Genomic DNA, 13,657 nt, shown 5'->3' with positions numbered 1-13,657 from the left:
AGCTATGGTTATCTAATGCATGTTTTAGAAACAGCTCTTTTTAAATTATAAACTTAATTTGAAGCCAGATATAGTAGTGTTTTAGATATGCAGATTAGCTAATGAGCATAAACCTGTTGTAAATGATTTTATAGCAAATCTACTTTATAAAATACAATCGAAAATGGGAAATAGTAGCTTCATTGCTAATTTTTTTTTAAACGAAAGATTTATCTGACAATGGATTTTCCAGTCTGATGCGCAGTAATAACATCAATAGTAGTAAGTTGTGTGCAATTTTATATTCCCATATTTTTCCCTCTTACAATTAAATAACTCTGAATTATGTGAATTTTTACATGGCATTTGAGAGCAGATGCATCTCATTTAACTCAAGACTTGTTTTAGAGCAGTGGTTCTCAACCTGTGGGTCGGGACCCCTTTGGGGGGTCGAATGATCCTTTCACAGGGGTCGCCTAAGACCATCGGAAAACACATATTTTCAATGGTTTTAGGAATAATTTTATTGTTGGGGGTCACCACAACATGAGGAACTGTATTAAAGGGTCGCAGCATTAGGAAGGTTGAGAACCACTGTTTTAGAGTATAAATACATAAGGTTGCCCTGAGGGATATTTTTCTACCCCTCTCCAAAACACATGGATTTTCAAATATGTATAAAAATTGGCTGTACAAATAATAGTACAGTACAAATACTGTACTATTATTTTATAACTCTGAATACTCTCCTTTTATTGTTTTATTAAGGTTTTCAAAAGTATTCACCACCCACTGAAATGTTAACCTTTGAATCTGTAAATAACAACAAAACACTTAAATAAATCCCACAGATTTCACTTAAAATATTAAATATTACCTACATCAAAGGATATTATGAGATCCCAGAATTTGCATAATCACTAGTTCTTCCTGTGTGGCTTCTAATATACATGCAGTAAGGGCAAAATTGGCTATTCCTCTATAGATGGTAAGAGGGGATCTGTGTCTACTTGATTTCAAGAGCAAATTTGGAAATAGTTTGTGATTAGTGAAAGCTCAATTGCAATTGGATCTCTACCTTTTGAAAAACATTGAAACACTGAATATTGTTTTGATCTATACATATTTATATTAAAATAAGATCAAAGGTGAAATATTCAAAAGGCACAAAAGCTTTGGTATGAAGCCTACGTAGTATTAAATCCACTGTCATGGATCTAATTAACATTCTAAATTATACTTTGTTAACTAGTTTATTGGGCAGTTGGCTAGGCAATCTTGGCAAGCGCAAGGTTGTTGAATGCTTGATAGAAATTGAACAAAGATTTTTGGTCAGCAATGCCCATTTAGGGATGCTGGAAAATTTCCTTCCAAGACCCTCTCATGGAATTACATGTTCACTATCCTGAGAGGGGCGACCCCGTAACTAACAGTGAATATGGGGATACAGGTGGATCCTACACTGGTGTTCCAAATGACAAAATATTTGTACTTCTGGATCAACAGAAGTTGTACTGTGTACAAGGCTAACAGCAGTTCATAAAACCAGTTTTGAATTTTGACTTGTATTAGCTAATTACAGAGGGATCAAAAAGATTACCATTAATTAAACATGCAATGTTTTAGGGTGGCCCACTTTGCTCCCGATGACAAGTAAACTATAAACTATCAGTTAATTTATAAATGAAACAAGAAAACAGTAGTGGTAAATAGCTTTCATTTTTTAAAAAAATCAAGAGCATTATTTTTGTCCTTATGTTAATATATAATTGTTATAATGTAAATATGACTATATAGAATTGTGTTTCACAAGAGGTTTATTAACATAAAATCATGCGTAGATGAAAAACCCATTGTATTTGCAGATGGACATAAGTGATTCAAAAATTAAAATAGGTAATTGTACAGAAAGTGTTAATACCCTAATCCCCCAACACTTCCTTGAAAGGGTGAGACCAGAAAGTAATACAATGGAATCTGTTTTAAACAGTAACTTTTAAAAACATGGAAGTTGCTTTAAAAACAAATTTCCAAGAATTTTGAAATGTGACTTAGAATATTTTTTAAAAAAATGCTATCACACCAGATTGTTCCAAAAAGTGCAAAATGTTGTGTTCTGTGTAATGTTGTGCTAATTTCACTTTGACTAAGATTTGCAATAATTTATCTCCAGCAGTACTACTAAAGAATGAATAATTATATGGGCAAAAGACAGCCTTGAAAAGTCATGATCAAGAATGCATTTTGTATCTAAATCTTAATCCGTTTTTAAAAATCATAATTGTTTCTTTGCAAAAATATTGAACATGCCCAAATCTTTATTACAACACTGCTTTAAATGAATATCTGATGTTGGGAGATAAACCCAGGAATTGTCAAGAAAAGTGAGGTGTGAATATAATAAGCAGGGAAATAAAATATTTTAACATTAAAAATTAGTATTTTCATTTTCAGTAAATTCATCTTCAAGTGTATGAGTATAAATACATTTAACAAAGACGTATTCAACTCAGCCAGTGCAAAAAAGATACATATCCCTCAGGTTAGAAAAAATAAGCAGGGATGGGACATTAGTGCACTGAAATTTTAAGCTCTGTTCCATATATGTATATACATATGTGTGTGTATACATATATACACACATATATGTTTGTGGATCTGTGTATTTGGGTATATAGACCCACACATGCAATTTTCTATGAATGCTAAAAATGTGAATATTTCATGCCCCTTTATGTACCTTTGTTCATCTACTCTGTTTTCCTTTATAAAAAGTCTTAGAGCCACTCCGGGTAGACACCCATCATTGCTTCAGAAAACATGTACAGTTAAAAAAAGTTACTATGAAAAGAAACAATAAGCTTTGCTTTACACAGCCACGATAAAGGTTATAATATTTGTGTGAATTGGGACAGTGATGGCTTTTAAAAGGCCCACTTGCTAAACCTACAGCCTATTCTTTTGAACCAAGGGAAATAACTGCATTTCATAATGAAAATGTACATGAAATATGTACATATAAATGTAGTAGAATTTCCTCCATACATAAATCAATGTACTCTTGAGCTAGAAGTCTAATTTACGCTAGAAGGAAGAAGTCTTATGAGAAAGAAAGTAAATGAATCTCCCTTTGTCGTCACTCTTCACTTCTACATAGAAGGAAGGGAAGGATTAAATAGAGCATGGTTGAAAGTTAACTCTCAATTTGATTATTTTGAGTTAGTATATTTAATTCATGAGCTGGTATAAATATCAAGTGTCACAGAACAATGTTACTCTTAAGTGGATTGCACACAGCAGTTGTTTTAACTAGAATTCTGGAGCTTGAAGCCAAATTTATACATTCCCAGTTATCTCTCCTTTTTTTCTTGGTAAGTCTTCCACTGTGGAATCTATATGAGAGGTGCCCCAAAGCATTTTCTGCACCACTCTACATTGTCACTGGGTGGAGAATCAATCTTTTCCATTTTTTTCAGTACTTCTGCTGGAAGGCTTTTATATGCAGCTCTGTATTCGTTGTCAAAGGCCTCTGCAAACAGGAAGACAATTTAAGAGTCAGGAAGCACAGAAATTGTACTGCACGAATTGATTTTTCATCCTTTTATTCCCCCACAATTCAAAATCCAAACATATTTTATGAGATAAGATACATCTCTTCACTCTTGGTTTGCTTGTCCAAAACCCCCCTGTGGTGGTTAAAAGTGGTGGATTAAGAATGATAGATCAAGGTTTAAATCTATTCTTTGGAAATTCACTGGGTGATTTCAGCAGCCAAACACACAGGCCAACCTACTTTGTTGGGAAAAATTAAGAACATTGAACTCTTTGAGGAACATGGCTATAAATCAAATAAAATGAAAGTTACAATATTCAAAAAACAAAACAAAAACTCAGCCAGTTTTGTTTGTAATGCTATATATACTGCTCAAAAAAATAAAGGGAACACAAGCAGAAGACATCCGAGATCTGAATGAATGAAAGAGCCTTATTAAATACTTTGTTCATTACATACAGTAGTTTATACACTGCTCAAACAACTAAAGGGAACACAAAACTACTGTATGTAAAGAACAAAGTATTTAATAAGGCTATTTCATTCATACAGATCTTGGATGTCTTCTGCTTGTGTTCCCTTTATTTTTTTGAGCAGTGTATTTTTAATATTGGTTTGATTTTTTTTTTAAAAAAGCAAGAGTATAAACTGACAGCTAGTACTCCCCTGTCTTCCAGGAGTAATTTTTGGAGTAAATCTGAAGCCCCTGAATCAGTGAAACATGCTGTAGATTTCCTACCAAACAGATATGAGTCATGCTATAATAGATTAGCTTTCTTACCAATATCAATATATTCTCTTCCAAGGGACACCAGGGACAGGAAAAGGATTTCTCTGTAAAAACTCCTGTAAAAGATGCATAGACATTTAGAGAAGTTCAACACCACCTTACAAGTTTAGCCTATAGCAGGGGTCTCCAACCTTGGCAACTTTAAGACTTGTGGACTTCAACTCCCAGAGTTCCTCAGCTGGCAAAGCTGGTTGAGGAACTCTGGGAGTTGAAGTCTTAAAGTTGTCAAGGTGGGAGGCCCCTGGCCTATAGGAAGGAATTTATGTTAACTTTCAGGTGAATTTCATTAATCAAATAGGCTCTAGCCTTTTTTCAGTAAGAATATTCACATTAGTGACTCTAATTTTAGAATCAGCATGCAAAAATCATCTGAACTCTCTGAAGAAATGCTCTAAAAGTACCCAGATATTAGTATTTTACTGGCAGAATTCTTTAATCTCTATAATTGATTCCTTTGTTTCCAGTTGTAGATTTAGAGCATAAACTTTACAATCACTACACACTAATTCTTACATATTCCAAGAGGGTAGGACCAAGAAAAAAAAAGCATTTAAAACTAATTCCCCACAAAATTAGATTTTCAAGTAATAAAATTGACCTTTTTGTTTCTTATGACTGCTTTGTGCACAAAAACATGTATATAAACACATATATATTTCTCTCTCCTTCCAATGGATACAAATGAGGAAAAAAAACAGGATTGAAATGGAATATGCAGAGAACAGGGAGCAAAGGCAGATGTACAAATGAGGCAAGAAATTGTACAGGTATTCTGAAAAGGATTAAAACAAGAGGCCAGCAGGCCATTCCCAGCATAAATAACTCTTCAAGGCATCTTGATTATGGATGCTACACAGTTATATGCACCTCCACTAATTTTACTTCTTTTCGATAGCTATTCTGCTCTTTTCAGGTGTTATATGCCACCTTCACCTATTATAGGTTATCAGGGGGAAAGACCTGCTTCAAATAAATGCTATTTGCCCAGGCTAACTTGTTATCTCTAGTTATATTTACTTCATACCAAGGAAAGCATCTACATACCACCTAATGTGGTAAAAAAAAGGACCCAATGGACAACTGAATGCTAAACATACTCCGAGGGATGCATGGAACTTTTCAAAGAGTTAATATTCATATCCAAGTGGTGATGCCCTTTACCTTTGCCGTTGCTCCCACTTAACTCTCTGAACAAGGAGATTAATAGGTGTAACAACATCATTGTGCTGAATGTTCAGTTTGATGTTTTCAACTAAAGTGCTTATTGCTTGTTGCTCTTCAGAATTGACGGAGGGCTTCTTTTCTGCAGAATCTAAAAGAAGGGAGAAAATAAAGGGTTTTTTTTTTTAAAAAAAAAGTCATGCAACCCAAGAAAATTAAGACCAGCTGCCTGCAATTACTGCAGGTTCGAATCTCGCCAGGCTCAAGGTTGACTCAGCCTTCCATCCTTTCTAAGGTAGGTAAATTGAGGACCCAGTTATGGGGGCAATAAGCTGACTTTGTATAAATATACAAAAGGATGAAGGCTATTGCTTAGCACATTGTAAGCCACCCTGAGTCTCCGGAGAAGGGCGGCATATAAATCAAAATTTTTAAAAAAGAAAATGTTGTGCAACAAAGACTTAACATATAAGATAAAAGTGGCAGAATTGAGAGATCCGAGATGTACAGAAGAAGAAAAGGGCAAGGAGGGAAAAGAGGAAAGGGAAAAGGGAAAGGGAAAAACTAAACACAGTTTTGTTAACTGGAAGAATAAAGATGATCTGATGATCTGAGCACTAGATAGATTATATATGATAATAGTTGAAGACCTATGCAGCATTTTAAACTTTGCACAATATTTGATGAATGTTGTATTCTGCTGGAAGTCAAATCCATGAGGGTGATTCCCATTGCATTTTTACAGCAGAGCGGATTTGCTTTCTAGGTGCTGCAGCAGTAACAGCAGCACAGATTTTATCAAAACAGGCATATGGTCAAAATCATTTCAATTCAAAGAACTATGCAATAAAATCAAAGTTTAGTCTCAGTTTTAGAAAAAAAAACCAAGTAACAGTAAGAAAATCTTATTTATATAGAAGACTTTCTGTGGAGAACCAAGTTCTTATGGCATCAAAATCCTATTGCACTTATTAAAGTGGAAGCTGTTATGACTGTACTGGCCAAATTCTGATTGGGATTTTTGTGCTTCTTTCCCTGATTCTCAATTCTGAATTCTTCTCAATTCTGGAAAAGTGTACATATTTTTTTCTTTGAAAAATTAAATGTTGAGCTACGCGGTGTACATTATATATCTAACACTGCAGAATTGAAAATGTTCTCCGCTCATGAAAAAAAACTTTGTCCATCTACTAATTTATGAGTAGGTTTTTTTAGGACATAAAAAAGACATTTTGAATAAAATATCTGAGGGAGATGAGAAGTTAAGAAATACTAAGTAAGTAAGCAAGCAAGTAAGTAAGCACCCTGTTTCCCCCAAAATAAGACATCCCCTGATAATAAGCCCAATCGGGCTTTTGAGCACATGGCAATAAGGCCAAGCACTTATTTCAGGGTTCAAAAAAATATAAGACAGGGTCTTATTTTCGGGGAAACATAGTAAGAAGGTAAGTAAGTAAGTAAATGAATAGCTGGTTTTTGTCATTTGGAAAAGTTGCCCTCAGATGTGCATAAGTAAATATTTCAGAATTTCTAACAACAGCAAAGATTTTTATCTGGACAAAATTCTCACAAATGTTTTACTCACTCTGATTTCTCCAAGATACATATAGTGGATCCCCGGGTTCTTGGTGAAGATTGATGTTGTCCCATAGTAGCTGTATGTACACTAGCTTGCTGTCTTGAGACAAGTTGGTCAGAGGAAGCTAGAATGGAGGAAGCATATTTTTTCTTACCCCTTTACTACAGACTGAGAATCCTGCCAATGTTTAGCAGCACCAAATACACAAATCCTAATTTCATTATTTTTCTACAAAAAGGGAACAGATGCTTGAAAGAGTTTGTATCTTCTGATTTAAATCAAGCAAAATTGAGGAACAGGAAAAGATTTGTTATCAATCTACTGCAAATGAAGGACTCTTTATAAAGCAGATGGGGAAAAGCTTTTGCTTAGATACTTTCATAGAGAACAGTGTCATAGAATAAGAACTCACTTCCTATATAACTGTACTTTTAACCTTAAATGTTAAATAACTAGTTAAAGCTGCTTCAATGCATTTTGCTTTTGCTTTGTTCTTATCGGCCTTTATTATTTTTATAAGTAACTGAGGCGGCAAAAATTTATTTATTTATTTATTTGGTTTTTATGTTGGTTTTATTACTTTATAAGCAACTTTATAAGCAAATATATCTAATACTCCTTCCTCCTCCTATTTTCCTCACAACAATCCTGGGAGGCAAGTTAAACCGAGAGAGACAGTGACTGGCCAAAGTCACACAGCTGGCTTTCATGCTTGAAGAGAGAGTAGAGTTCATAGTCTCCTGATTACCTCAACAACTAAAACAAACTGGCTCCTCCAGTGACAGCATGATCAATCCATATCTTCTAACTTACTCTTAATCAAATCTCAAAAGGATTAAGGTGTTATCTCAATATTACAGTTCTCTCTCATTTTAAGTCTTAATGTGAGCATTTACAAGTTTAAGAATTCCAGTCCAGAGTTCATTAATTTTCAGTAAACGAAGAAAATGTAAAGGTCCCTTCTGCTTTATTTCTCTCTCCCCCCCTCAACTGAAACCAATGGGACAAATCTTAATTTTGACCTTTCCATCAATATTTTGAATGGAAAAAGAACATAATTAACCATTTGTTCTGGACAATCCACTTCTGTAAACATATAAACCTCTCCCACAACCCTTGGACTGGATTGCCCTAATGAAGTGTTTCACAATCTCAGCAAGTTAAAAATGTATGGTATGCTGGCTGGGGAATTCTGGGAGTTGTCTGCACATTTTAAATTTACTATAGTTGAGAAATACTGCTCTAGGGTTATGAAGTAGAGTCATTCTTTTTCAGCCAGTGACATGTGTTGAAATTCATCCCATCGACATATTTGACTTCAAAGTGCAAGTGCTTCTCCAGATATATTCATTCAATACTATCAGTAGAGGTGGTCATTTCCAGAATGAACAAAGAGGAAAAGTAATCAGTTTTTAGTTCCTCCAAATATTAAGGGTCTGCATTTGCTTGTGGTGCCAAAGCGTCACCTACCTGTGTTCCATTGTTGCAGTGTTCAGATGTTAGAATGAGACCGGGCAAGTTACTTGGGAGGTCCAGGCGTCGGAAATACCATACCAAATTCCAAAAAATAATGGGATGCTGATTGATGAATGTTGATGTATGAATTACTTGTTCTCCTTCATTCTCCAACAAAGATTCAAGCTCCTTCCGGAGAACCAATGGGCTCAAATAGGGAACAGATACAGGCAAAGGATTTGTCCTTTTTGCTAAGGGATCCTAAAAAAGCATCAATGATCATTAGTGAGCAAACAATGCTTTATCACTTCTACCAGCTTCTCTCCCTAATAAAAAAAATCTCAATAAACCTCTGAGCTGCATTAACAGGAATGGCATCCGTGCAATATTGTAAACATACAAATATCACCATCTTATCCAGTGAGTTACAATACAAAAACCATTTGAGAGAAGAGAGAGCTCTGTTTTCTAAAAGGGATCATATACAAAACATGGAAGCTGAACTACAACTGAGGCAGAATAAACAATGGGGGAAGGGGGAAGTCTCTTGATATCTACCGGTAGTTCCTGTACATATTACCAGGAAAACTTTGGTTACCTACCACTGTCTCTTGTAAACTATTAGGGAGGCTAACTGTTGAAATGCCATGAGATGGTCTTTGCAGGAGATCAATATTTTGCAGTGGGCCACCAACACTGTGACTCCGAGTCAGAGAAGTCCCGCGTTTTGATGAATTATTTGTAACAGGAGGCTTCACGCGTTTGACATTCTTGTCTTCTTCCTCTGCTATACTGATGCTGAAACACAATACAAACAGTCATGAATATTAAAGCTAGCAGATCTACAACAAAATATTTCAATGAGCTTCTAGTTCACTAGTCCAGCCAATCAACCATCCCTTCTCTTCCAAGCATTTTTTACCCTGAAATCTGCTCAGAGAGGTGATGGGTATGTGATGCAGCATTCTATAAGGTCTTTCCTTCCCTTCCAAAAATGTTATATTTTTACAAATCTAATTGTACTGATTCCTTGTGAGTTTCTTAGTATTGTGTTTCCCCGAAAATAAGACCCTGTCTTATATTTTTTTGAACCCTGAAAAAAATGCTTGGCCTTATTGCCATGCACTCAAAAGCCCGATTGGGCTTATTATCAGGGAATGTCTTATTTTGGGGGAAACAGGTACTACTAAATTTGTGGCTACAGTAATTCAGTTAAGAGCATTATTACATATTTTATATGATGTGATGAATGAAATGAGTTGAACTCTTCATCCTTCCCATACCAACACTTTCCTGGGTCTTGGCATTTCATTCCCAAACAAGGCCTTTTCTACAAAATGGGGAATATGATGCCAGTCCAGTGTCTTATATTTGAAAGAAATCTGTTTTTCAAGTGAACCAATAAATTTCTCCTAAGCATAATGACTCAAGACAATCCCATTTAATTCCTGTCTGTACCTTTGTGTTGCTGGGCTGCTATTTTCCTCACTGATGGTCTGGTTGGCACTTGAAGATTCTGAAAAACTGATCAGATCTGTGGTAGGGATGGAGGCAGATTTCGGTTCCAGAGAATCCGTGGTTAATGGAATGTTAGTGCTGTGTAAACTATCACCAGAGGTACTTGGTTTCAAAAGCAAACTGGTAAGAAAAGAAACAGGCAGGAAATATACAATTAAAAAAAAGGAAAGGAATGTGATCAGCATAATTTTGTCCTTTGTAATAGAGATGGTCCTTGATTTATGACCACAACTGAGCCTAACATTTATGTTGTTCACCGAGACATTTGTTAAGTGAGTTTTGTCCCATTTTACGACTTTTCTTGTCACAGTTGTTAAGTGAATTACCACAGTTGTTAAATTAGTAACAAAGTTGTTAAGTGAATCTGGCTTCCCCCATTTACTTTGCTTGTCAGATGGTTGCAAAAGGTGATCACATGATCACAGATATTGTAACTGTCGTAACTATGCAGTTGCCAAGGATCTGAATTTTGATCACACTACCATGGGAATGCTGCAACTTTTGTAAGTGTGAAAAATGGTCAAAAGTCACTTTTTTCAGTGCCACTGTAACTTCGAACAGTCACTAAATGAACTGTTGTAAGTTGAGGACTACCTGTACTTCCTGTTATTCCAAATTTATCATGCATATCAATTGTTTTTAATTCCTACATTAAGACTAGAGGACTCAATCAGCATTGCCACTCCGGTTAAAAATGAGATTTATTGACTATTTATAGTCAATAGAATCATAACACATAAACACTAAGCACACTAAGAAGAAGTGAAAACCAAAACTAAAACTCCTTGACTATATAAATAGAAACTTATCCATATCCAGCATGTGATATAAGGACAATTTAACGGGCATACCTAATATTTGTTTGGATGACTACCAAGTTTGCTATTATCTGCAAAGGATAAATTATGAAGGTATCTCAAAACTATTTAGTCGCTACCAAAGTTTACCAACCTTGCAAGGCCACGTAAGTCTTTAAATTCCACATTAAGGAGAGGTAAAAAGGCACTTTTGCAAAATGGACATGTAGAATTCAAATTAGAATCATCTGCAGTCCATCCTGCCATAATTTCTTCATCATAAACCAAGGCACCACAGGCTCGACACTGAGAGCAGCTCGACATTAAGACCTATTTTAAAAAACAACGTTTTCTTTACAGTCATGAAAACAAACATTTAAAACTACAAGTTGTTTTGTTCATTAAGAAGACAAAAAGATCCATATTTAACTGACCAAAAGCATATCTAGTTTAGCACACTATTTCAAATCTTTTTCTACTTCATACTTCAACAGGCAATTAATGTTTTCAATCTGCAATTATACATATTTGACACAATCTCTCTCACCTCTGGGCACCAGAGATGTGTAAGACTGCAACTCCCATCAACTCATACTAGGACTGAAGATGAATTTCAGCCTAAAGTGCCTGTAAGGCACCTGTCAAAACTTAATAGTGACATGTTAAACCAGTGTATGTATTAACAGTAAATACAGACAGTATATGTGGGTCAATGGATTGAATGCAAATAATATATGAAAAGGCACAGATACTTTTAAAAACTATTTAAGTAATAATTCATTTCAAAAACAGTACTCTTCAAAGGAAACAGAAATGTTTTAAGGTTTATTATTTTTTAAAATGTTCTGAAAGATAATCTTTATTCAAGATTATAAATTTTACCTCCATTGCACAGTTTTGGAAGATACTGGATAGACTGGTATTGTACGAAGAGCCATGTTCAGATTTATCAGACTCCAAAACTTTCATACCTCGTGAAAATTGATTTTCCCCTGTGTAAAGTAATGTGGAACAATTTAAAAATTATTAAATTACATATAAAAAGATAAGGAAATATTGACATGATTGCAATATTTAACCACAACTCTTATTACTCCATTATTCATCAACAAGCCAGAATTCAGAAGGAAAATCTATAGTGACTAGCTCTATTTAGAAGAACTTTAATTTTCAAAATGGACAGGATGAAAGAACAATTTTTATGCAGTTAGTTGTTTGGGGACAAAGAAAAGGAAAAGGAAAAATTCTATTTACTAAGTAGCAGGTAAGCTTCTTACAATATATTTTTCTCCCACACCATGTTTCCCAAATGCAGAATGTCATAAACAGTTAATAGAAGAAATTTTGGGTATATCCAGGCAACAGTTTTAAAATGTTGGAAAAACCACTCTACTTATAAGGAGAAAAACAGAGCCAGCCATCTTGCTGGAGATGTACTAATCTGGATTTCTGCATGAAGAAGGATAGACTTGATGAGCAATTCAAAGTTTATGGTACCTGTAGGATAGTGTGGCTTCCCTAAGTCTCCACTGCTGTTGCTGCTTCCAAGACTTGTGGTGCTCTGCGCAAGTTCACTGGTAACCAGTCCTGGGATTCCTATTTTTGGTGACTGACAGACACCTAATATATGATCTTCAAAGCCAACAGGAAAGGTAAAATCAGGATGGCTGGTTTCCTCCTTCGATTAAAAGGTAAAAAATAAATTCAGAAACTTACACTAATGTAAAATGTTCACTATTTAGTTATTATTATTGAAAATGCAAGGGCCAAGGTCCTGACATTTCAGAAGTGTGTGTGATTTGCTTTCTTGTTTAATGTGTTTGCAATGTATCTCTCGAGAGACAAAGAATAACTGGTTGAAGAAACTTCTGAAATGGATTAAGAGGGAAATTAAAGCCTGAGAGAAGAAACCAATAAAATATCTTTGGTAGATAAGGAACAGAATAATGCTTTTCAGGCCACTGAGATTGGGTGATTTTACAGTGTATATAGGAGATAAAAAAACTCCCCCAAAGAACAATGATATTATTAATGATGATGATGCAAATATTTTGCAGAAGTATTATTATCTAGTGCCACAAATATGATAAACGAGACAAGTACTTCAAATAGATATTTCTAACTAGTCTTTCTTTTTTGCAGGAAATATCATCTTAAATTCATAGTGGTTTTCCTTTTTACTAATAATAAAAAAAATCCATGGGACCTCATGAGATTATATGAATTTTAGTCATTTTATTGTTCCAGAATAAAGGTTAATAAATGCTATTGCAAATATGGTTATCATTTTGCCCCCGCCATAACACATGGAATGGAATTTAAAGAGAAATCCTGCTTTTCAAATTCCTCACAGTCTCAAAATAAAATTAACCTAGGAAGTTGCAGGCAAACAAAGAGAAAATTTGAAGGCAGCATGAAAGCCTCAATGGGGCGAATGCAGCTTATGAATTGCCTCCTATCTGCATTAAGAAAACATAGATTATAACAGGAAAACAAAATGCATGCTTCAGGTAAGAACAGTATAACCAATTTATGTTCTGTGTTACAATATTATGGACGACATGGGTGAAATTCAGCTATGTTAATCAGATTAACACTGTTTTTCTGGAATGAATTCTTCCTCCCTTTTTTAATCCAAAGAAATGTGATCTAAAAGTTTGACCCAAACATTTGTGGCACTTTCTAAAATAATGTCAGAGCAAAAGAGAAATAATTTATAGGAGTAACATTTATTAACGTAAGTAAGACCTCAGTGATCTCTGACATATTAAGATAAAGTGTACGGTGTGAAGATTACTTGATACAACTGAACTATCTAAACACTT

At 34.8% G+C, this 13,657-nt stretch overlaps 1 protein-coding gene across 2 annotated transcripts in view; it reads right to left on the bottom strand.

Moving 5' to 3' along the window:
* Nucleotides 1–1,778: 1,778 nt before the first annotated feature.
* DENND4C (DENN domain containing 4C) overlaps nucleotides 1,779–13,657 on the bottom strand; it is a 71,122-nt gene continuing 59,243 nt past the window's right edge. For both annotated transcript variants that reach the window (XM_034410504.3, XM_034410505.3), the window contains 10 exons: nucleotides 12,330–12,510; nucleotides 11,715–11,824; nucleotides 10,987–11,162; nucleotides 9,976–10,155; nucleotides 9,120–9,315; nucleotides 8,533–8,778; nucleotides 7,069–7,186; nucleotides 5,484–5,634; nucleotides 4,314–4,378; nucleotides 1,779–3,508 (listed from right to left, as the gene is read on the bottom strand). In XM_034410504.3, the coding sequence (XP_034266395.2) occupies nucleotides 3,372–3,508; nucleotides 4,314–4,378; nucleotides 5,484–5,634; nucleotides 7,069–7,186; nucleotides 8,533–8,778; nucleotides 9,120–9,315; nucleotides 9,976–10,155; nucleotides 10,987–11,162; nucleotides 11,715–11,824; nucleotides 12,330–12,510 (1,560 nt within the window). In that variant the 3' untranslated portion in view covers nucleotides 1,779–3,371. The remainder of the gene's footprint in view (nucleotides 3,509–4,313; nucleotides 4,379–5,483; nucleotides 5,635–7,068; nucleotides 7,187–8,532; nucleotides 8,779–9,119; nucleotides 9,316–9,975; nucleotides 10,156–10,986; nucleotides 11,163–11,714; nucleotides 11,825–12,329; nucleotides 12,511–13,657) is intronic.

Source organism: Pantherophis guttatus, chromosome 2 (genome assembly GCF_059756535.1).
Source record: "Pantherophis guttatus breed Tessera chromosome 2, ASM5975653v1, whole genome shotgun sequence".
Taxonomy (NCBI): domain Eukaryota; kingdom Metazoa; phylum Chordata; class Lepidosauria; order Squamata; family Colubridae; genus Pantherophis; species Pantherophis guttatus.
Note: the sequence above shows the minus strand (reverse complement) of the source record. Positions and strands in the feature narration are given on the sequence as shown.